Source organism: Pristis pectinata, chromosome 20, assembly GCF_009764475.1.
Source record: "Pristis pectinata isolate sPriPec2 chromosome 20, sPriPec2.1.pri, whole genome shotgun sequence".
NCBI classification, from domain to species: Eukaryota; Metazoa; Chordata; class Chondrichthyes; order Rhinopristiformes; family Pristidae; genus Pristis; species Pristis pectinata.
This window is the reverse complement of record NC_067424.1, coordinates 39,977,652-40,003,143: the sequence shown is the minus strand read 5'-3', so window position 1 is coordinate 40,003,143 and position 25,492 is coordinate 39,977,652. Positions and strand designations below refer to the sequence as shown.

General features: G+C 50.2%; 1 protein-coding gene across 4 annotated transcripts in view; it reads right to left on the bottom strand.

Annotated features, from left to right (window-relative positions):
• Positions 1 to 25,492, bottom strand: part of LOC127580904 (SLAM family member 5-like) — a 665,368-nt gene that overhangs the window by 439,810 nt on the left and 200,066 nt on the right. For 2 of the 4 annotated variants that reach the window (XM_052034884.1, XM_052034885.1), the window contains exon 1: positions 1,227 to 1,343. The exons of the other annotated variants lie outside the window; for them this stretch is intronic. In XM_052034884.1, coding sequence (XP_051890844.1) covers positions 1,227 to 1,293 — 67 coding nt within the window. In that variant the 5' untranslated portion in view covers positions 1,294 to 1,343. Of the gene's footprint in view, positions 1 to 1,226; positions 1,344 to 25,492 lie in introns of those variants that run through there. 4 annotated transcript variants of the gene reach the window in all.

Genomic DNA, 25,492 nt, shown 5'->3' with positions numbered 1-25,492 from the left:
CCAAACCCATGTGGTGACTCTCTGCCTTCAGACCCTGCAGAGGTGCTTGGACGTTGATCATCCTCCTGAACATGCCATGTCAATATATTTTTTCTTATGGAGTACTGCCTTTAAGATGACACGCTACTACCAGCTCATGTCCCTGACAGAATCACAGGAATATTTTCAGTGTGTGGAATATGGTCACCTCCAGTCAGAGGGCTCCCCTGTTGGGTCTTGGGACTTGACTGAGGCTGACAAGGTGATAAGATGGGGCAGGAGTGCACAGTCGACACTAAGGCTTATAGCAAAAGACTCTGGGAGCCAGTCACTGGACAGCAACTAATGAAGGTTTTGGGGCCTGGACCAGAATTTTCATCTTCACCAGATCCCAAAATTCTTGTTGGTAACATGTTTGCAGAGTTCCTGCACACCCTGCCCAGTGTGCCTCATTTGTTTTCCGATGTGGTGACCAGCTGTGGTCGAAGGAGAGTCGATACAGTTCCGCCATCACATCCATGCTCTTATGTTCCGTAGGCTAAGGGAAAGCAGCTCTGCTTTTGAGACACTTTACAGATCTTCAAGAAATCTCCTGCCCCACCTCTCTGTCTGTCTGTCTCTCTGTCTGTCTGTCTCTGTCTGTCTGTCTCTCTCTCCGTCTCTCTGTCGGGGTGCAATGAGCTGGTTCCCAATTAGATACTGTTTGGTCAAACCCTGTATCAAACAGTTGCAGGAAGTGGTTCAGGCTCAGACACTTGTGGTGAACAAGAAGTACATGAAGCCAAAAATAGTGCCGGACACCGGATATCAACCGACGGATGGGGCTGGGTGGGTTGAGAGATGGAGAAATAGATGTTGAGGGGTGGTGGGGGAGGTGGTGAGACAAAGGGAAAGACTACCCAGACTAGGTGATCTGCAGAGATTGATGTGTTAAGGAATCAAGAGAGAAAGTGACGGAGGAGGAGAAATAGAGACAGAGAGCGAGGGGGTGTTTGGATAGAGAGAGCGATAGAGAGAGATGAAGTGAGAGAGATAACACCAAGAGAACACGGGAGCAACTAAGAATAAAAGAGGAATGGGCGAGGGAGTAGTGTGTCTTAGCCATGGGATTCAGCTGGGTAGTGAATGGGTTAGCAGGGAGCTAGGGAGCGACCACAATAGACTGAAAACCCTTTACACGCACTGAAAACCAAGACAAGCCTCGCACACTTTGAAAACCGGAATCAAACATTAAAGTTTGAGCTTACCCACACAGCTGGTGAAGAGGGAGGCAGAGAGCAGGTGGAGAACCCTCCTCACGCAGAACTCCCACATCTTGAAGCTGGACTTTGGTAACTGTGAGGTTCGAAGGGAGAGAGAAAAGAGCAGGAACTGACTCCTCCTCAGACGCGCCTGTGATTGGGTGACAGGCAACAGGGTTTACATGTGATCGGGAACACATGCCGTGACCAGGCACATTGCTCTGACTTCTCTTCATCTCCCTCTGCCGCGCTTGGTTCCTCTTTCCCCTACCCTGAGCCTCTGTCCCTCACTCTTCTGTGCATTCTTATTCACTTCTCTTTCTGTCTCGTGGACTCTTGTAACTCTCTCTGAATTAGAGTGTGTCTCTCTGTGTCTGTGTTCCCTTCAATCAACTTTTGTGCAACTCTCAGTCTCTCTGTATCTGCCTCTCAGTCTCATTCTCTCTTTCTTTCGATGTTTGTGTTGAACACCCCCTCTGTCTGTGTCTCTCTGTCTCATTATCTCTGCAAGTCCCCCTTAGTCTGTGTGTGTGTCTTTCTGTCTTGCTCATTTGGTCTCTGTTTGTATCTCTCTCTCTCTCTCTCTCTCTCTCTCTCTCTCTCTCTCTCTCTCTCTCTCTCAATTACAACGCAATGGTTTGAACTTTGAATTTTCCAATTTCAGGTAACCCTCACCTGCTGTGTTTCCCCCGTCCCCCACCCAATCTTTCCAATTCACCCACTTTCTCTCCTCTCCCATACCACCCCTCCACCCACCCCCGTCAACCATTTTCATCCCTCTCCTGATTCCATCCACCTACTACCTGCATATTTCACCCAGTGGATCTCCTCTCCCATCTGGTTCCATCCGCCCTTCACCTCTCCCCTAATGGGTCCCATCACCTTCCTTACTTAGCAGATTCCAGCACTGGTAGCCTTTGTGTCCCGCTGTTTCCGCCTCCTCCTCCTCCTCCTCCTCCTCCTCCTCCCTCCTCCTCCTCCCCCCTCCTCCTCCTCCCCCTCCTCCCCCCTCCTCCTCCTCCCCCCTCCTCCTCCTCCCCCCTCCTCCCCCCTCCTCCTCCTCCCCCCTCCTCCTCCTCCCCCCTCCTCCCCCCTCCTCATCCCCCCTCCTCCTCCTCCTCCCCCCTCCTCCCTCCCCCCTCCTCCCTCCTCCCCCCCTCCTCCTCCCCCCTCCTCCTCCCCCTCCTCCTCCCCATCCTCCTCCTCCCCATCCTCCTCCTCCCCCTCCTCCTCCCCCCTCCTCCTCCTCCCTCCTCCTCCCCCTCCTCCCTCCTCCCTCCTCCCTCCTCCCTCCTCCCTCCTCCCTCCTCCCCAGCTCCATCTGTCCTCTTTTTTCCTTTGTCCTTTACCTGCATCCACCTATCACCCACTTGCCTCTGTCTCCCGACTCCACCCAGCCCCGACCCCCACCCTGCTTTATCTCCCCATCATCCTTCACCCCTTCTCGATTCACCAGTCACCTACTGGGGCCCTGCCTCACCCCTCCCCTCTCCTCTCTATACTGGCTACCTCCCATCTTCGCTCTCAACCCTGATGCAGGGTCTCAACCTGAAACATCAACAATTCCTCTCACCTCACAGATTATTTGGACAGTTTGCTCAGGGAAGCACCCCACAGTATCCACAGGGTCCCCGTCCCGCAGGGTCTGCAGGACGTTCTGTGCTGACCACTGCCTGATGGACTTCTGGTCGAAGGTGTTTGACCAGAAGGACAGGTAGCGCGGCAATGTCCAGCTGACTGGGACGTTGCGTGGCGACAGGGCAAGTCCTATCCTCTGCAACACCAGCGACAGGTAGAACCTCAGCTTGTAGTGACACTTGGTGTTCACGTACTTTGGTTCCTCACACAGCCTGGTGCAGTCACACACGAGAGTGGTCATCAGGTTGAGAACAATGTTGGATACACTTTCGCTCCTGTTGTCCAGGGACTTGTGCATCATGACCCGTCAGACCCACTCCATCTTGGACCCCCAGATGAACATGAAGATAGCCCAGGTGATTACCAAGGTGGAGGAGCAGGATATGGGCCGGACCTGCACCACGTACAGAAGTCCTGAGAGGACATTGCAACTGATGACCAAGTCCTTCCCAGTTATTGACAGAGAACGCCGTTTCCACAGACCCAATTTTTGTTAGACCTTTCCTATCTACTCCAGCCAATTTTTGTTACATGCCTCAGCCCTGCTGAACCAGACCCCCAGCACCCTCCAGTAGTCAGACCTGACAGTGAAGGGGACATTGGATCAGTCGGGTCAGTTGCTGAAGAGCATGGCCTCACTCTGACAGCAGTTGACTCCGGCCCCCGGTGGTTATAGATGTTGATCGATCTGTGAACTGACCGTGGATCCAAGCAGAAGACGGCAACATCGTCCATGTACAGGAAGTTTTTGACCTGGGTCTCTCCACTGCCTGGCAATGTCACCCCTCTTATGCTCTCATCCTTCCTGATGGATTCAGCAAAGGGTTCTATGCAACGCACGAACAAGACAGGAGAGTGAACAACCCAGCACGTCGCCAGAACTTACCAACAAGCACCAAGAGCTCACTTGGCTGATGGTGAGAGGGACTCTCTCGGTGAGATCATAACTGCATGATTGAAATATCATCCCCAACGCACGCTGCCCTCGGGATAACTGTGCTGAGGAGGAGACGGTCACCCACCACCTCTTTGCAGACTGGATTTGCTAAGGGGGTGTGGAGAAGGATGCAAAGGTCCTTGTCTTGGTTCATCCCCAGCAGCTTCATCTGTTGACTGGCACACTGCAGGCTGCAGAAGTACATGGTGCACCACTGATTTTGATGTCGCCCATGATCTTACTGATCATGCCACGTACATTCTCATCCAAATCGTTAACATAGATGACAAACAACAGAGGACCCAGCAGCGATCCCTGCAACGCACCGCTAGTGACAGGCTTCCAATGTGAAAAACAACCCTCATCTACGACCCTCTGACTCCTATCACCAATTCAATTTTATATCCAATTGGCTGGATCCCATGGGATCTAACCTTCTAGACCAGCCTACCACACGGGACCTTGTGGAAAGCCTTTGCTAAAGTCCACGTCGTCCACGTCTACCGCCCTGCCCCGGTCAGTCCTCTTCATCATCCCTTCAAAAAACTCAGTCTAATTTGTGAGACGTGATCTCCCACACACAAAGCCTTGCTGTCGATCCCTGATCAGTCCTTGCCTTTTTAAATGCAGGTGGATCCTGTCTCTCAGAATCCCCTCCAGTAACTTCCCCACCACTGATGTTAGGCTCACCGGCCTGTAGTTCTCTGTCTTGTCCTCGCAGCCCTTAAACAAAGGCACAACATTAGCCATCTTCCAGTGCCTCAAGCATGGCTAAGGATGATACAAGTACATTTGCAGGGTCCTGATGATTCTTCATAGGATAGGAATGTCCGAGGAAACACTTGGTCAGGCCCCAGAGATTTATCCATCTTTATTTGCTTGAAGACTGCTCCTATCCCATGTGGATATGCTCCGAGACATCTCTATTCTCTTCCCTGAATTCTTTGGCTTCCATGATTTCCACAGTAAATATAGACGAGGCAAATCCTTTAAGACCTCGCCAACTCTCATGGCTTCACACATGGATGACGACATTAGTCCTTAAGGGACCCTATTCTCTCCTTAATTACTTTTTTGCACAATATAGTTACAGAATCTCTTGGGATCCTCCTTTATCATCTGCTAAAGCTATCTCATGTCTTCTTTTTGCCCTCCTGATTCCCCTTTTAAGTGCACTCCTTCATCCCACACAATCCTCAAGGGATCTGCTTGATCCCAGCTGCCTCTACCTGACATATGCCTCCTTTTTCACGATAGCCTCAATATCCCTCGTCAACCAGGGTTCCCTAATCCTGCCAGCCTTGCCCTCACTCTAACAGGAACATGTTGGTCTTGAACTCCCTCTAGAACTCTACGCAAAGATGCATTTCACTGTGTGTTTCGATGTACGTGACCAATAAAGAAATCTTATCTTATTTTTGAAGGCCTCCCACTTGCCAGATGTTCCTTTACCTGCAGACTGCCTCTCCCAGTCAAACTTTGCAATTCCTGTCTAACGCCATCAAAATTGGTTCTTTCTTTTTCAATCTTTTTGTTAGTTTTCAAATTAATACAGATTAATATATCAATGTTTGTACACGTAATACAAAGAGATCAGGAGAACAATCATGGCATGGATAATCATAAAAAAATCAGTAGATCCAACGATCTGTTAGGGAATGAATATAAAAGAAAAAGATTTATTATAAAATATAAAAGAAAGAAAAAAAATCCCCAAAACAATAAGAAAAATTATAAACAATATATCAAACCAAACTAAGCGAAAGAAAAAATATTTTTAAAAAAACTGGATTAAAATTTCTCAATAGAAACAGAGCAATATTATGCCATCAACTCCATTCCCCTAAATTGAAAGATTATTATAAGGGGATCTATATCGTGTGAAAATATTGAATAAATGGACTCCAATCTTCCTCAAATTTAAGCAAAGGATCAACAGTACCACTCCTAATTTTTTCCAAGTTTAAACATGATATAGTTTGAGAGAACCGTTGAAGAGTAGTCGGGGGTATTGGATCCTTCCATTTAAGCAAAATGGATCATTTGGCCATTAATGTAACAAAGGCCATCATACAGTTAGCGGAGGCAGATAGATGGCCAGATTCTATGCTTGGTAAACCAAAAATTGCAGTGATAGGATGAGGTTGTAAGTCAATCTTCAATACATTTGAAATGTTAAAAATATCTTTCCAATATTTTTCCAAAAGAGGACAGGACCAAAACATATGGGTCAAAGAATCAAAATTGGTTCTGCCCCAATTTAGGACTAACGTGGACCAGTTCTATCTGTTTCTATAACTATTTCAAAACATAGAATCATGTTCTCCATTCAAAGTGTTTCCCCCGCTGACACTTCAGTCACTTGCAAGGCCTCATTTCCCAATAGGAGGTCCAGTGTTGTCTCCTCCTTCGTAGGTTCATCTACATTCCCGGACATACTTAACAAATTCCGCCCCATCTCAGTCAAAATTAGGGAAGTGAAAATCACCTGTTATTACAACTCTATGATTTTTACAGCTATTTACAATCTCGCTATTTGCCTCTCTAGTTCTCACTGACTATTGGGGGGGCCTAAAGTACAATCCCATTAAAGTGATCATCCACTGTTTATTTTTGACCGTCACCTATATAGCCTCACTGGATGATTCCCCAGGAATATTCTCTCTTAGTGATGTTCTCCATGATCAGAAGAGCAACTCCCCTTCCTCTCTTATCCCCACCTTTATGACGCCAATAGCAACTGTGTCTCTCAATCCCTCTTTCTCAGGGAGATGTTTCTGATTGGAATCTCTCAGTCCCTCTATCTCAGCAGGATATCTGTACACTGACCAGTGTCTCTCAGTCCCTCTCTCTCAGGGGGATATCTATACACTGACCAGTGTCTCTCAGTCCCTCTCTCTCAGGGGGATACATGTACAGTGACCAGTGTCCGTCAGTCCCTCTCTCTCAGGGGGATATCTGTACACTGACCAGTGTCTCTCAGTCCCTCTCTCAGGGGGATATCTGTACACTGACCGGTGTCTCTCAGTCCCTCTCTCAGGGGGTATCCATACACTGACCGGTCTCTCTCAGTACCTCTCTCTCAGAGGGATATCTGTACACTGACCCGTGTCTCTCAGTCCCTCTCTCAGGGGGATATCTGTACACTGACCGGTGTCTCTCAGTCCCTCTCTCTCAGGGAGTATCTGTACACTGACCGGTGTCTCTCAGTCCCTCCCTCTCAGGGGGATATCTATACACTGACCAGTGTCTCTCAGTCCCTCTCTCTCAGGGGGTTACATGTACAGTGACCAGTGTCCGTCAGTCCCTCTCTCAGGGGGGTATCCGTACACTGACCGGTGTCTCTCAGTCCCTCTCTCAGGGGGATATCTATACACTGACCGGTGTCTCTCAGTCCCTATCTCAGGGGGATATCCGTACACTGACCGGTGTCTCTCAGTCCCTCTCTCAGGGGGTATCTGTACACTGACCCGTGTCTCTCAGTCCCTATCTCTCAGGGGGATATCCGTACACGGACCGGTGTCTCTCAGTCCCACTCTCAGGGGGTATCCATACACTGACCAGTGTCTCTCAGTACCTCTCTCTCAGAGGGATATCTGTACACTGACCCGTGTCTCTCAGTCCCTCTCTCAGGGGGATATCTGTACACTGACCGGTGTCTCTCAGTCCCTCTCTCTCAGGGAGTATCTGTACACTGACCGGTGTCTCTCAGTCCCTCTCTCTGGGGGTATCCGTACACTGACTGGTGTCTCTCAGTCCCTCTCTCAGGGGGGTATCTGTACACTGACCAGTGACTCTCAGTCCCTCTCTCAGGTGGGTATCTGTACACTGACCGGTGTCTCTCAGTCCCTCTCTCAGGGGGATATCTGTACACTGACCGGTGTCTCTCAGTCCCTCTCTCAGGGGGTATCTGTACACTGACCCGTGTCTCTCAGTCCCTATCTCTCAGGGGGATATCCGTACACGGACCGGTGTCTCTCAGTCCCACTCTCAGGGGGTATCCATACACTGACCAGTGTCTCTCAGTCCCTCTCTCTCAGGGAGTATCTGTACACTGACCGGTGTCTCTCAGTCCCTCTCTCTGGGGGTATCCGTACACTGACTGGTGTCTCTCAGTCCCTCTCTCAGGGGGGTATCTGTACACTGACCAGTGTCTCTCAGTCCCTCTCTCAGGGGGATATCTGTACACTGACCAGTGTCTCTCAGTCCCTCGTTCTCAGGGGGATATCTGTGCACTGAACGGTGTCTCTCAGTCCTTCTCTCTCAGGGAGTATCTGTACACTGACCAGTGTCTATCAGTCCCGCTCTCAGGGGGTATCCGTACACTGACCGGTGTCTCTCAGTCAGTCTCTCAGGGGGTATCCGTACACGGACCGGTGTCTCTCAATCCCTCTCTCAGGGGGTATCCGTACACTGACTGGTGTCTCTCAGTCCCTCTCTCAGGGGGTATCCGTACACGGACCGGTGTCTCTCAGTCCCTCTCTCAGGGGGGATCCGTACAGTGACCAGTGTCTCTCAGTCCCTCTCTCTCAGGGGGATATCTGTACACTGACCGGTGTCTCTCAGTCCCTCTCTCAGGGGGATATCTGTGCACTGACCGGTGTCTCTCAGTCCCTCTCTCTCAGGGAGTATCTGTTCACTGAACGGTGTCTATCAGTCCCTCTCTCAGGGGGTATCCGTACACTGACCGGTGTCTCTCAGTCCCTCTCTCAGGGGGTATCCGTACGCGGACCGGTGTCTCTCAGTCCCTCTCTCAGGGGGTATCCGTACACTGTCTGGTGTCTCTCAGTCCCTCTCTCAACGGGTATCTGTACACTGACCAGTGTCTCTCAGTCCCTCTCTCAGGTGGGTATCCGTACACTGACCGGTGTCTCTCAGTCCCTCTCTCTCAGGGGGATATCTGTACACTGACCCGTGGCTCTCAGTCCCTCTCTCAGGGGGATATCTGTACACTTACCGGTTTCTCTCAGTCCCTCTCTCAGGGGGTATCCGTACACGGACCGGTGTCTCTCAGTCCCTCTCTCATGGGGGTATCCGTACACTGACTGGTGTCTCTCAGTCCCTCTCTCTCAGGGAGTATCTGTACACTGACCGGTGTCTCTCAGTCCCTCTCTCAGGGGGTATCCGTTCACGGACCGGTTTCTCTCAGTCCCTCTCTCAGGGGGTATCCGTACACTGACTGGTGTCTCTCAGTCCCTCTCTCAGGGGGGTACCTGTACACTTACCAGTGTTTTTCAGTCCCTCTCTCTCAGGGGGATATCTGTACACTGACCGGTGTCTCTCAGTCCCTCTCTCAGGGGGTATCCGTACACTGACCGGTGTGTCTCAGTCCCTCTCTCAGGGGGATATCTGTACACTGACCAGTGTCTCTCAGTCCCTCGTTCTCAGGGGGATATCTGTGCACTGAACGGTGTCTCTCAGTCCCTCTCTCTCAGGGAGTATCTGTTCACTGAACGGTGTCTATCAGTCCCTCTCTCAGGGGGTATCCGTACACTGTCTGGTGTCTCTCAGTCCCTCTCTCAACGGGTATCTGTACGCTGACCAGTGTCTCTCAGTCCCTCTCTCAGGTGGGTATCCGTACACTGACCGGTGTCTCTCAGTCCCTCTCTCTCAGGGGGATATCTGTACACTGACCCGTGTCTCTCAGTCCCTCTCTCAGGGGGATATCTGTACACTTACCGGTTTCTCTCAGTCCCTCTCTCAGGGGGTATCCGTACACGGACCGGTGTCTCTCAGTCCCTCTCTCAGGGGGGTATCTGCACACTGACCAGTGTCTCTCAGTCCCTCTCTCAGGGGGTATCCGTACACGGACCGGTGTCTCTCAGTCCCTCTCTCAGGGGGTATCCGTACACAGACCAGTGTCTCTCAGTCCCTCACTCAGGGGGGATCCGTACACTGACCGGTGTCTCTCAGTCCCTCTCTCTCAGGGGGATATCTATACACTGACCAGTGTCTCTCAGTCCCTCTCTCTCAGGGGGATACATGTACACTTTCCAGTGTCTCTCAGTCCCTCGCTCTCAGGGGGAGATCTGTACACTGACCGGTGTCTCTCAGTCCCTCTCTCTCAGGGGGATATCCGTACACGGACCAGTGTCTCTCAGTCCCTCTCTCAGGGGGTATCCGTACACTGACTGGTGTCTCTCAGTCCCTCTCTCAGGGGGGTATCTGTACACTGACCAGTGTCTCTCAGTCCCTCTCTCAGGTGGGTATCCGTACACTGACTGGTGTCTCTCAGTCCCTCTCTCAGGGGGGTATCTGTACACTGACCGGTGTCTCTCAGTCCCTCTCTCAGGGGGTATCCGTACACTGACAGGTGTCTCTCAGTCCCTCTCTCAGGGGGATATCTGTACACTGACCAGTGTCTCTCAGTCCCTCGTTCTCAGGGGGATATCTGTACACTGACCGGTGTCTCTCAGTCCTTCTCTCTCAGGGAGTATCTGTACACTGACCAGTGTCTATCAGTCCCTCTCTCAGGGGGTATCCGTACACTGACCGGTGTCTCTCAGTCAGTCTCTCAGGGGGTATCCGTACACGGACCGGTGTCTCTCAATCCCTCTCTCAGGGGGTATCCGTACACTGACTGGTGTCTCTCAGTCCCTCTCTCAGGGGGTATCCGTACACGGACCGGTGTCTCTCAGTCCCTCTCTCAGGGGGGATCCGTACAGTGACCAGTGTCTCTCAGTCCCTCTCTCTCAGGGGGATATCTGTACACTGACCGGTGTCTCTCAGTCCCTCTCTCAGGGGGATATCTGTGCACTGACCGGTGTCTCTCAGTCCCTCTCTCTCAGGGAGTATCTGTTCACTGAACGGTGTCTATCAGTCCCTCTCTCAGGGGGTATCCGTACACTGACCGGTGTCTCTCAGTCCCTCTCTCAGGGGGTATCCGTACGCGGACCGGTGTCTCTCAGTCCCTCTCTCAGGGGGTATCCGTACACTGTCTGGTGTCTCTCAGTCCCTCTCTCAACGGGTATCTGTACACTGATTAGTGTCTCTCTGTCCCTCTCTCAGGTGGGTATCCGTACACTGACCGGTGTCTCTCAGTCCCTCTCTCTCAGGGGGATATCTGCACACTGACCCGTGTCTCTCAGTCGCTCTCTCAGGGGGATAACTGTACACTGACCGGTGTCTCTCAGTCCCTCTCTCAGGGGGTATCCGTACATGGACCGGTGTCTCTCAGTCCCTCTCTCAGGGGGTATCTGTACCCGGACCGGTGTCTCTCAGTCCCTCTCTCAGGGGGGATCCGTACAGTGACCAGTGTCTCTCAGTCCCTCTCTCTCAGGGGGATATCTGTACACTGACCGGTGTCTCTCAGTCCCTCTCTCAGGGGGTATCCGTACACTGACCGGTGTGTCTCAGTCCCTCTCTCAGGGGGATATCTGTACACTGACCAGTGTCTCTCAGTCCCTCGTTCTCAGGGGGATATCTGTGCACTGAACGGTGTCTCTCAGTCCCTCTCTCTCAGGGAGTATCTGTTCACTGAACGGTGTCTATCAGTCCCTCTCTCAGGGGGTATCCGTACACTGTCTGGTGTCTCTCAGTCCCTCTCTCAACGGGTATCTGTACGCTGACCAGTGTCTCTCAGTCCCTCTCTCAGGGGGTATCCGTACACGGACCGGTGTCTCTCAGTCCCTCTCTCAGGGGGGTATCTGTACACTGACCAGTGTCTCTCAGTCCCTCTCTCAGGTGGGTATCCGTACACTGACCGGTGTCTCTCAGTCCCTCTCTTTCAGGGGGATATCTGTACACTGACCCGTGTCTCTCAGTCCCTCTCTCAGGGGGATATCTGGACACTGACCGGTGTCTCTCAGTCCCTCTCACAGGGGGTATCCGTACACGGACCGCTGTTTCTCAGTCCCTCTCTCACTGGGTATCCGTACACGGACCGGTGTCTCTCAGTCCCTCTCTCAGGGGGGATCCATACACTGACCGGTGTCTCTCAGTCCCTCTCTCAGGGGGTATCCGTACACGGACCGGTGTCTCTCAGTCCCTCTCTCTCAGGGTGATATCTGTACACTGACCGGTGTCTCTCAGTCCCTCTCTCAGGGGGTATCCGTACACGGACCGGCGTCTCTCAGTTCCTCTCTCAGGGGGTATCCGTACACGGACCGGTGTCTCTCAGTCCCTCTCTCAGGGGGTATCCGTACACAGACCGGTGTCTCTCAGTCCCTCTCTCAGGGGGTATCCGTACACTGACTGGTGTGTCTCAGTCCCTCTCTCTCAGGGAGTTATCTGTACACTTACCGGTGTCTCTCAGTCCCTCTCTCAGGGGGTATCCGTACACCGACCGGTGAGGAGGACATTGTTCGAGCTATGGAATGATGAGTCTCCAGATCTTCATCTGAGGACCTTAACGGCAAGTCAGATAGTTGGTGCCTGGTTCCTGAGATTTGGGAAGATCCATTGAAAATCTATCTCAATTGTTCAGAAAAGGAGGGAGATTGAGACCAAGGCTGCAGGTCAGTTGGGCTAACATCTGTTGTAGAGAGTGTTATTGAAGATGTTACACAGGGGCACTTGGGAAACCTCAAGGTAATCAGGCAGAGCTAACACAGTTTTGTGAAAGGGAAATCATGTTTGACCAGCTTATTGGAGTCATAGAACATAGAACAGTGCAGCACAGTACAGGCCCTTCGGCCCACGATGTTCTGCCGACCTATATAAACCGACTCCACGATCAATCTCACCCTTCCCTCCTACACAGCCCATAACCCTCCATTTTGCTTACGTCCATGTGGCCACCCAGTCCTTTGAAGAAAAAACTTGGATAAGAGAAACCTTTGGTCACCAGACTTGCTGAAGCTACAAAGTTGGGGAGGTTGTGAAGAGGAAGTGAAGAAGCTTTCAAGGAGATATGGACAGGTGAGTGAGTAGGTGAAGATCTGGCAAATGGATTCAATTGTGGGGCATGTGAAATTGTTCACTGTGGCAAGAAAGGTAAAAATGAGGCAAATTATCTCAAATACAGAGTGACGGCAGAGCTTTGAAATGCAGAGGGATCTGGGTGAACTCGTGCTTGGTACGCAGGAAATAAGTGATAATCGGGAGATTTAATAGAATATTATAGTTTCTTGCTATGGGAATTAACTTCAAATGTACGGGGATTATTCATCCGTTTTAGAGATCGTTGGTGAAACACAGTGTTGGCGTCATTGAAGGGGGGGGTGTAAATGCATTGGAAGCAGTTCAGAGAAGGTTTACCTGCAATGGTTCATATGAGGAAAATTTAGACAGACTCGCGTTGTATCCACTGGAGTTTAGGAGAGTGAGGGGACCTGAATGAAACACAGAAGTTCCTTGTCACCTTGGCAGGGTGCACATGGAGAGGATGTTTCCTCTTGTAAGAGAACCTAGAGCTAGGGGTCACTGAAAATAAGGGGAACCCATAATGAAGAGGTGAGGGGAAATATTTTCTCTTACTGGGATTTTCTCTTACCTCTACCTCAGTGGAAGCAGAGTCTTTGAATATTTTAAAGACAGAGGGAGGTAGATCCTTGCAAAACAAGGGGATGAAAGGTTATTTTGTTAGGTGGGATTCTGGAGGTGAAGTTACAGTCAGATCATATTGAACATTGGAGCAGGCATGAGGGGATAAGTATCCTGCTCCAAATTTGTATCTCTCTCTCTCCTGCACGGTATGTGCATATCTCTCTCTCACTCTCTGTCTCTCACTCTCACTCTCACTCTCACTTTCTCTCTCACTTTCTCTCTCACTCTCTCTCTCTCACTCTCACTCTCTCTCTCACTCTCTCTCTGTGTCACACTATCTGCCCCTCCCCCCACCCCTGTTTTCCTCACGTTCTCTTGGTGCTGCTTGTAGTGTGATAGTTGGTTTCTGCACCGGGGCGTCCAGTTTACACAGAGTTGGTAGAAACTGGAAGGGTCAAGCAGTGTCCTTCTGTGACTAACCATCCTGTACCCACTTGTGATTGAGATCTGAGCCCAATGTTCAGTCCTTCACCAGAAATGGTGCCAGAAAAAGTCAGCCATGCCAGTGTGGATCCCAGCCGGAGGTACCCAATCCAGAGTGACAACTGGGTAATTTCACCCAGAAATGGAGTGACCCCAAAATCTACTCCAGGTTACAGTGGTTTCCCTTCACACCCACTGGGAACCCAGCACAGTGCGATCCATTCTCCAGAGCCCTCCCCCTGTCCAGAGCCAGACATAGCCCTTGCTCCATATTCCTGACGAGAACTGTCCCCCTCATCACTTCCCCAATTTGATGGAGTTTAACAAATCTTCACTGCATATTTCTAACGTGTCTTAGGGGCATGGGCTGTTTCATTCATCAGGTCTCTGACTCCTAACATCAGAAGGAGCCAGTTGTCAGTTTCTGTAAAGAGAGAGAACACTAAATGCCAGGAACAAGCCATACTTCCACAACCCTAGTAGTGCTGTGGGTGCACTACTGTATGGTCTTGAGGGAGTTTTCCTTGGTTTCTAATCCCTGCCCTGGTGGTGTGCCGTGGGACAGTGTAGAGGGAGCTTCACCCTGTGCCTGAGCCGTGACCTGAGAGTGTGTGATGGGACAGTGTAGAGGGAGATTCACCCTGTGTCTGACCCGTGCCCTGGGAGTGTGTGATGGGACAGTGTAGAGGGAGCTTCACCCTGTGCCTTAGCTGTGACCCGAGAGTGTGTGATAGGACAGTGTAGAGGGAGCTTCACCCTGTGTCTGACCCGTGCCCTGGGAGTGTGTGATCAGACAGTGTAAACGAAGGTTTGCTCTGTATCTAACTCATTATCCCAATGTATTTGACAGGACTTTGTGGAGGGAGCTTCATTCTGTATCAAACCCATGAACTAGGAGTATGTCACGGAACTGTGAAGAGGGATCTTTGCTCTGTCTAGCTGATGTTCTGGGAGGATGTGACAGAACTGTGTACCTAAACCTTACTTTTACATTTCAAAATAGATTTTCTTCTAAAAATATTCTAAAATCTATAGATGTAAAATGATCGTCAACATTTTCATAACAAGTTATTCCTTTACCTAACAATAACACATTAGTTTTCATCCATTCACAAACTTAAAGTAAATAGTTCATAGTTTTGAACAGAAATTTTAACTCATTTGTGTCCAATGCCAGGAGGCCCCTTAATTATTATTTATTGTAATGACTTGCTTCATCGTGAGCCACTGGTGAAATTCCCTCAGACTGGAAGGTGGTTAATGTTGTTCCGTTGTGTAAGAAGGGGAGCAAGGACAAGCCAGGGAACTACAGGCCGGTCAACCTGATGTCATTCGTGGGGAAGTTACTGGAGGGAATTCTGAGGGACAGGATGCACGAGTATTTGGATAGACAGAGTCTGATTCAGAGGAGTCAGCGTGGCTTTGTGTGTGCAAAATCATGCTTGACGAGTCTTTTAGAGCTTTTTGAAGAGGTAACCAAAAGGATCAATGCAGGTAGGGCAGTAGATGTTGTCTATTTGGACTTTAGCAAGGCCTTCGAAAAGGTCCCGCAAGGATCAGCTGGTCTGGAAGGATAGATCCCATGGAATCCTGTGAGAGCTAGTTGGGTGGTCTCGGAGGAAAGAAGCTTCTTGGAATGGAGGCCAGTGACTGGTGGTGTGTGTGGAGGTTGGTGTTGGGGCCCTTGCTATTTGTTGTAAATATAAATGACTCAGATGTGAATGCACGAGGCTTGATCAGTAAGTTTGCGGATGACACAAAATTAAGAGGTGTTATTGACAGTGAAGAAAATTAGTGTAGATTACAGCGGGATCTCAATCAGTTAGGGAAGTGGGCAGAGGAGTGGCAAGTGGATTTCAATACAGGCGTGTGAAGTGGTGCATTTTGGAAAGTCAAACCAGCGTAGGACTTGTACTATGAAGGGTAGGGCACTGGGGAATGTAGAGGAACAGAGGGACCGAGGAGTACAAGTGCATAGTTCGTTGAAAGTGGTGTCACAGGTAGACAGGGTGGTGAAAAAGATATTTAGCACACTTGGCCTTCATCAGTCAGGGCACTGAGTTGGGACATCATGTTGCAGTTGTATAAGTCATTGGTGAGGCCGCGCTTGGAGAACTGTGTGCAGTTCTGGTCACCCTGTTATCGGAAAGGCGTGGTTAAACTGGAAAGAGTGCAGCAAAGATTTATGAGGATGTTGCCAGGACCAGAGGGCCTGAGTTATAGGGAGAGGTTGGCCAGGCGAGGTCTTTATTCCCTGGAATGTAAGAGAATGAGGGGCGACCTTATAGAAACTTATAAAATTATGAGAGGCATAGATAAGGTGGACGGTAACAGTCTTTTCCCCAGGGTAGGGGAGTCCAAAACTAGGGGGACATGGGTTTAGGGTGAGAGGGGAAAGATTTAAAAGGGACCTCAGGGGCAACTTTTTCACACAGAGGGTGGTGAGTATATGGAACGAGCTGCCTGATGAAGTGGGTGAGGCAGGTACAACAGTATCATTTAAGAAGCACTTGGATAGGTTTATGGAGGGGCGGGGCTTGGAGGGATATGGGCCAAACACAGGAAACTGGGACTAGCTGGGTGGGCACCATGGTCGGCATGGACTGGTTGGGCCGAAGGGCCTGTATCTTTGCCGTATGATATGCTGTATTGCTCTATGATGTGACTCTGTTATCTCAGGCCCTCCCCAAAAGAGCGCCTAAGGTGTTTTTTCTTTAATATTAAACTTTACTTATTTATTCTCACAATGTTTAGATTAAAATGTGACCCTTGCTGTTCAAGATACATTCCAGCTCTTGCATTGCTCACCAATCCCAGAAGATCTCCATGGCCAGAGGATACGGTGTATCTCTCTCTGCAGGGACACGCTGGCATGAACGTAACCTCAGAAGAGGGGCAGACAGACAGATTCTACCTCCCCCACAACACACCAGTTGGCCCGCTGCATGGACCCGTGAATGGCCATCCTGGCCAGGCCCAGGAGCAGACTGATGAGGAGGTCCCCTGATCGCCTTCCCGCACCAGGTTCCCAAAGGTCGGGCTGAAATGCAACCAGATCTTGAAGAGCAGCCCCTTCAAATGCTGCTGCAACCTCTCACACTCCGTGTACACATGAAAGACGGACTCCTCCAGGCCACAGAAGTGACAGGCAGCTGGGAAGTCTGTGAACTTAAAAACCCGTTATATGGCAACTCTGTGCAACACTCTCCACCCCAGGTCCCCGATGTCTATGGGGGAGGACTCCTGCAAAGAGAGCCCTCCGCTGAGGACTCCCTTCAGTGTCGGGCGACAGAACAGACTGGCACTGCGTGCCTGGATGATAAGGAATTGGAGAGTGTTTAGGAACAGCCTGTACAGGAAATGCCTCTTGCGGTGTGGAACGGCATGGAGGGCATTTCCTGGAGATGTCTCCTGTTGTGCGAGACCGAAATGTTTTGAGGCCTAGGTCTCAATGAGCAACTGCGACTGAGCCGGGGTTGGCAGGGGCCCCCTCGACATCCATTGTGACAGGATGGCCAGAGGCTTTGGCCACGTGCTCGAGTGCCGAGCAGCTCGGTCCTCAATTATTCAATCCGTCCCTTAGTCCAGCTGCTCTCAGAGCCAACGCACCTCCCTCCACCAGTGGAGGAGCACTCTGACTGGAAGCAAACATATCCCTTAATTGGTAGCAGTAAAACACAGGCAACTCCCGCAGATCAGTGTGACTGATGCTCACCTCTGGGAGCTGCGTGTCGTCTTGAAGACAGTGCCTGTGGTTGAAGAAATAAGATAAGACAAGATGAGATTTCCTTTTTAGTCACGTACATCGAAACACACAGTGAAATGCATCTTTTGCCCACAACTTCCTAACCCGTACATCTTTGGAATGTGGGAGGAAACCAGAGAACCGGAGGAAACCCATGCAGACACAGGGAGAATGTACAAACTCCTTACTGACAGTGGATGGAATCGAACCCGGGTTGCTGGCGCTGTAATAGCGTTACGCTAACTGCTACATCCAGCGTGTGCCCACTGGGAGCATGCTCAACGTCCAGGTATCTCTGCAGGGTCCTGAGACAGAGAGTCACCACCTGGATATGGCCACACACCAGTAACTGACCGCCCTCCTCATTTGGCTCAGGACCACAGCTAAGACCCAGTGTTCCCTTTTTGTCCCAGAAGAAGTCAACCAGCATCTTCTGGATCTTGGTGGCATAGGCAGAGGGTGGGACCAAAGTGTCCAACCAGTACCACAGCACGGAGGTCACCAGCGCTTGTCCTTGGTAGGAAAGCACTCGGAGCAGTCCTGTCCAGCACTCTAGCTGGGCAATAGCTTTCATTTTCAAGTCCTGCCAGTTTGCCAGCCAAGTTTCCTCAGTAGGACTCAGGTGGACTCCCAGGTAGAGGAGGTGTGTGGTGCTCCATGCAAACGGTCTCATCTCCTCAGTTCACCCACCACTGAGCTACCAAGAGACCGGACCATTTCTCCCAATTGATCCAGGCAGGGGATATGACTGAGAAGACGTGCTGGCACTCGCTGATCTCACTATTCTCCATGTCCTTCAACTTGGTAAGTACTGTTGTGAAGTACTTGTTCAATATCTTGTTCACTTCCTCTGGCTCCAGATGTAAATTCCTTCCTTTGTCCTTGAGTGGCCCTACCCTCTCCCTGGTTACCCTTCTATGCTTAACGTATTTATAAAATGCCTTGGGATTCTCTTTAGTCTTGCTCACCAATGACATTTCATGGCCCATTTTAGCCTGACTCCCTGTTTAAGTTCTCTCCTGCTTACTTTATATTCCTCTATAAGGTCACCCCTCAGTCACCTGCCTTCCAAGGAATAAAGTCCTAGCCTGCCAATCTCTCCCGATAACTCAGGGCTTCGTGTCCTGGCAACATTTTCATAAATCTTCTCTGCACTCTTTCCAGCTTAATGACATCTTTCTGGTAACAGGGTGACCAAAACTGTACACAGTACTCCAAACTGCAACATAACGTCCCAACTCAAAGCCCTGACTGATGAAGGCCAGTGTGCCAAATGCCTTTATCCCCACCCTGTCTACCTGTGACACCGCTTTCAGTGAACTATGTACTCGTATTTATAAGTCCCTCTGTTCCACAACACTCCCCAAGGCGCGACCATTCACTGTTGAAGTCCTACCCTGGTTTGACCGCACACTTATCTGGATTGCAAGCCATTTGCTAATCCTCAGCCCACTTACCCATAAAGATCCCTCGTATTTTTGGTAACCTTCTTCACTATCTGTGATACCACCTATTTTAGTATCATCCGCAAACTTACTAACCGTGCCTTGTACATTCTCGTCCAAAGCATTTAGATAAATAATGAACAACGAGGGTCCCAGCACCGATACTTCTGGCGCACCACTGGTCACAGGCCTCCAATCTGAGAAACAACCTTTCACCATTTCCCTCTGCTTCCTACCAACCAACCAATTATGAATCCAGTTACTACCTCCCCTGGATCTGATGAGATACGAATGCTATCAAGAGATATGGTGCAGGGAAGTCTCAGTGAGGTTAAAGATCAGCCGTGATCCTATTGAATTGGAGAGCAGAAACAAGGCACCAGATGATATTCCAGAGCGTGTTGATGTCAAGAACGTGTTGAGGCTCTCAAAGAATATTAAGATGGATAAGTCTCCAGGGCCTAATGGGATCTATCCCAGGTTATTGAGAGAGGCAAGAGAGGAGATTGCTGGGGCCTTGACAGAGACCTTTGAATCCTGTTTAGCCAAAGGCAAAGTTCCGGAAGAGGACTGGAAAATAGTCACTGTTGTTCCTCTGTTTAAGGAGGTCAATAGGGACAAAGCAGGAAATTATAGGCCAGTGAGCCTTACGTCAGTGGTCGGGAAATTGGAGAAGATTCTTAGGGATAGGATCTACTCACATTTAGAAAAGCACAGACATTTAGGATACAGGATTACGAATGCCAAACTTATGGACAGCCCATACATACCAACAAGTGCTTGGGAGCCAGGCAGAACGGATGGGGATAGATTTGCTGACTGCTGCAGGGCTGCAGGCATCTTCTGCCGTGTCAGATTAGGGCATTTCCACATGTCTCCCATCCCCACACCACCTCTGTGCTCCTCCACCCCCCACCCTCCCGAGCCACAACAATCAGGCTGCGTCAAGCTGAGCAGAGCTGGGAGTGCCGAGCACAATCACTCCCTGAGGCTGGCTGGTGGCCACTATCCCGTGCCTGCTTGCTCTCCCGTCAGAGCTACTCCTGTGATGCTCTACCACACACTGGTTTTTTTGTTCATTTCTGACTTATGAACAGTTCAGTTACAAACATTTCTCAGGAATGGAACCCTGTTGTAACCTGAAGACTGCCTGTAGGCAGCGTGGCTTTGTGTGGGGTCTTGTCTTACAAACTGCTTTGGGTTTTCTGAGGAGCTGGTGAATATGATTGCTAAGGGTAGGGCTGTGGATACATGGACTTCAGTAAAGTTTTCAACAAGGTCCTTCATTGTAGGCCGATCCAGAAGATTAAGGCGTATGGAATCCATGGAGACTTAGTCGATTGGATTCAAAATTGGTTTGCCCACAGAAGACAGAGGTTAGTGGTGGAGGGGAGTTACTCTGACTGGAGGTCTGTGACCAGTGGTGTTTGCAGGGATCAGTGCTGGGACCTCTGTTTGTGATATATATGAACAATTTGGACGAGAATGTAAGTGGGCTGATTAGTAAGTTTGCAGACAACAGCAATAATTGCTGGAGTTGTGAATAGTGAGGAAGGGTGTCAAAGGGCTCAGAAGAACATAGATCTATTGGAAATATGGGCAAAGAAATGGCAGATGGATTTTAATCTGGACAAGTGTGAGGTGTTGCTCTTCAGTAGGTCAAATGTATGATGAAAGTACATAGTAAATGGCAGGACCCTTAGGAGCATTGATGTACAGCAGGATCTTGGGGTGCAAGTCCGTAGCTCCCTGAAAATGGCAACACAAGCAGATAGGGTGTTAAGGAAGGCATTCGGCATACTTGCCTTCATAGGTCAGGGTGCTGAGTATAAGCATTGACAAGCCATGTTGCAGCTGCATAAAGCTTTGGTGAGGCCACATTTGGAGAACTGTGTGTGGTTCTGTTCACCACATTACAGGAAGGATGCGGAGTCCTTGGAGATGGTGCAGAAGAAGTTCACCAGTCTGTTGCCTGGGTTAGAGAATAGTAGCTATAAGGAGGTTGAACAAACTTGGATTATGAGGGGCGACCTGATAGGTGTTTATAAAATTATGGGAGGCATAGATAACTTTTCCTCATTGGAAATGACAAACACTAGTGAGTGGGGAGAAGTCTGAAGGAGATTTGAGGCAAGGTTATTTTTTCCCACAGAGGGTGGTGGGTGCCTGGAACACACTGCCGGGGAGGTGACGGAAACACATATGTCAGCAACATTTGAGAAGCATTTAGACAGACACAGGGACAGGCAGGGGATGAAGGGATATAGATCACGTGTAGGCACATGGGATTAGTTTAAATTGGCATCATGTTCAGCACTGACATCATGGGCTGAAGGACCTGTTCCTGTGCTGTCCTGTTCTATGTTCTCTGACCCCGCCCCACCTCCAGCCTCAGGCCCACGTCCCATCCCTTCACCGAGACCCCACTACAGTATCAGTCACCAACTTCTCATTAAGATGGCGCCTCTACTCTGCACCCCCCAGACATTACCCCTGCCCGAGAACACACCCCTCAACCAGTTCTCACCCCTTTACCTGGACCCCACTGCAGTTTACACACCCTTCCAGACACCAACTGCACCAGACCACCAACAGAGCTACCCAGCCGCACCCCCACCCCCACCCCCACCCCCAGTCAGTGACCAATTCTCAAATCCGCTCCCACCCCCTGACACAGCCCTGACCCTTCCCCCATTACCACACCATGCCCCCTCTCCCACACAGTGCTCCTCCCGTCCCCTCTGTCGGATCCGGTTATTTTTGAATCCGCAGGTTCTTTCAGGAGTCCAGGAATGAGTGGAAAACAACTTGGTGCTTCACAGAGATTTATTGGAAAAGTTTAAAACAAAGACGCAGTCACCGAGCACACGGCACTAGCTTTACTACCAGAAGATGAGCTAAAACAAAAGGAACTAAAGATGAGCTAGTGCCAGCGGGGTTGGGGGGGGTGGGGGGGAGAGCAAGAGGGAGAGATAGAGGCAAGAGGGAGAGATTAACAAAAACAACACCTTTTATACCCGAGATAAGAGGTACTTCTTAGCCAACAATAGTCCAATCAGAAAACCTAGTAGATACCTGTGGTAAAACCAACCAGTGAGAAAACACGTATTCACCTGATGGACGAACCAATAAGCCAGGAAGCGGCCATTCCTTGTGCAGCCACTTGAGGTGTATTAAACACTATATATGTCTGAAAAACTACTCAAAACAGTCGAATCCAACACTTCCTTTCTAAAACTCTCATCACCAGACCCTGCCCTTGTTCTTAGGGCCGTGGATTAGTTCAGGGGCTGGGATGAAGGATGAAGTTAACCTGCTGAAACCAGGGTTAGGGCAATGATCCGGGGTCAAGAGTTAGTGGTGGGGTTAGTTGTGGTTAGTCTCTCTAGTTGTGACACTTTACTCTGTACTGTTATTGTTTTTACCTGTTCTACATCAATGGTCTCTGTACTAACTCAATGTAACTGCACTGTGTAACGAATTGACCTGTATGGACAGTATGCAAGACAAGTTTTTCACTGTACCTCGGTACAAGTGACAATAATATGGCCCAGCCCATCACGGACACCAGCCTCCCCTCCTTGGACTGTCTTTGCCTCTCGTTGTCTTGGCGAAGCAGCCGGCATTATCGAAGACCCCACCCACTCGGGTCATTCTCTCTTCTCTCCTCTTCCATCGGGTAGAAGATACAGGAGGCTGAGGGCACGTACCACCAGACTTAAGGACAGCTTCTACCCCACTGTGGTAAGACTATTAACGGTTCCCTTATACGACGAGATGGACTCTGACTTCACGATCTACCTTGTTGTGACCTTGCACCTTATTGCACTGCACTTTATCTGTAGTTGCGACACTTTACTCTGTACTGTTATTGTTTTTACCTGTACTACATCAATGCACTCTGTACTAACTCAATGTAACTGCACTGTGTAATGAATTGACCTGTACGGATGGTATGCAAGACAAGTTTTTCACTGTACCTCGGTACAAGTGACAATAATAAACCAATTCCAATACCAGAGGCATGGATCAAAGGTGAGGGGTGAGAGATAGGGTCTGGGGTGGGAGCCGCCAATGCTACATCCACCAGGGGACCCCACTGCCTCAGCTTTCATCTCTGCTGCCACAGTCAGCAAACCCATTTCAGATCGTTAACGTGGTTTGTAAGTTTCTGGAAGACCCTAAAATTGGAGGTGTACTGGACATTGAGGAAGGTTATCCAAGATTACAACAGGATCTAGATGAACTGGCGAAGTGGGCCCAAGATTGGCAGATGGAAGTTAACTCAGGCAAGTGTGATGTGTTGCATTTTTGTCAGTTAAACCGGGGCAGGACTTGCACGGCAAATGGTAAGGCCCTGGAGAGTGCTGCAAAACAGAGAGACTTAGGGGCACAGGCACATAGTTCCCTGAAAGTCACGACACAGATAGACAGGGTGGTGAAGGTGGTGTTGACGCACTTGGGGTATTGGATACAGGTGCACGAGTTGGGACATCATGTTACAACTATACATTGGTGAGACAACGTTTGGAGTATTGGGTGCAGTTCTGGTCACCCAGCTGTAGGAAGAACGTTAGTGGGCTGGAAAAGATGCAGACAAGCTTCACAAGGATGTTACCGGGTTTAGAGAGCTTGAGTCATCAGGAGAGACTGGATCGGCTGGGGCTTTCTTCCCTAGAGCACATGAGTCTGAAAGGTGACCTTATAGCAGTGGGCATGAGGGCACAGATGGTCACCGTCTTGTTCCCAGGTTCGAGGAGTCTAATGGGAATAGATTTAAGGTGAGAGGGGAACGATTTAAAGGGGACCTGAGGGGCAGCCTTTTCATTACTGAGGGTGGTGGTTATGTGGAACGAGCTGCCAGAGGAGGTGGTAGAGGCAGGTACAGTTACAACGTTTAAAAGACGTGTGGACAAGTACATGGATAAAAAAGGCCAAGAGGGATATGGTGAAAATGCAGGCAAATGGGATTAGCTCAGATAGACGTCTTAGTCGGCATGGGCCTTTTTCCATGCTGCGTAACTCTTTGACCTGTTGGAGTTGGTGTAAGTGTATTTCAGAAGAAAGGAAAGCTTATGTTTGGACTCAGGATGTCCCAGAGCATTACTAGAGCCAATAGCTTAGCAGGCAATGCTATCATGTTGAAACAGAGGTGTTAATTTTGTACAGAATCAGCTTCTGATTGAATATGCAGTTTACCAGATCAGTTCCTGGGATGATGGGTCTGTCCCATGTGGAGAGATGAGGCAGACCGGGCCCGAAATCTCTTGAGCTTTGAAGAATGAGAAGTTGACAACTTGGGGTCTGGAGTCAATGTTGAGCCCAGTCGACCTTGCAGAGTCCTCGCCCAAACATCTGGGGACAGGTGTGCAAGTTGGGAGAGCCATCCCACAGACTAGTCAAGTAACAGCCCGACACTGTCGTCCTCACAGAATCAGACCTGCGGACAATGTACCAGACTCCCCATCACAGCCCCACGTACGTCCTGTCCCACCGGATGGACAGACCAACCAGAGGGGCGGGCCAGTGGTCGACAGGTGGAGGGAGTATCCCTGGGATCCTCAACATCAACTCCCGACCCCACGAGGTCTCAGGTCAGACCTGAGCAGGGAAACCTCCTCCTGAACACCAGCTCCCGCCCTCCCTCAGAGGATGAACCAGTCTTCCTCCATGTCGGATGACACTTAGAAGAAGCAGTGGGAGTAGCAAGGACACAGAATGACCTCTGGGTGGGGACTTCAGTGTCCATCACCAGGAGTGGGTCAGTAGCACCACTACGGACTGAGCTGGCCGGTCCTGAAGGGCAGAGCGGCCGGACTGGGTCTGTGGCAGGGAGTGAGTGAACCAACACCAGGGATAAACCTACCTGACATGGTCCTCCCCAGTCTACCTGTGGCAGGTACATCTGCCCCTGACACCACTGGTAGGGGTGAGCACCGCACCGTCCTTGTGGAGACAGAGTCCGGTCTTCCCACTGATGACTCCCTCCATCGTGTTGTGTGACACTACAGTCGTGCTCAGTGGGATAGACTTAGAACAGGTCTGGCAGCTGAAAGCTGGGTGTCCACGAGGGTCTGTGGACCATCAGCGACAGCAGAAATGTCCACCACTCAGTCTGTGACCTCCTGGCCCAACACGTCCCTCACTCCACCACTACTGTCACCCAGGGGATCAACCCCGAGGAGCACAGAAGGGCAGGCTGGGAGCAGCACCAGGAGGATCCAAAAACGCTGCAGTCCCAGCCTGGTGAAGCTGTGATCCAGGACGACCTGTGAGCCCAACAGCAAAACCAGCTGCAGTGGACAGAGCTGAGGGATCTCACAACCCACAGATCAGATCGAAGCTCTACAGTCCTCCAAAATTATATAAATACAGCTTCTATAAATGGTAAAAAACTGAGGTCTCAGGACGAATCCATGTGGTACACTGCTCATTACGCCTTGCCAACCAGAGGAGGACTCATTTACGTCCAGACGCTGGTCCCTGTTATCCAGCTGATTTTCTATCCATGCCAGCACATTACCTCCTACACCATGAACTTTTATTTTCTGCCATAATTTTTGGTGCCGCACTTTATCATTTGGCTTCTGAAAGTGCA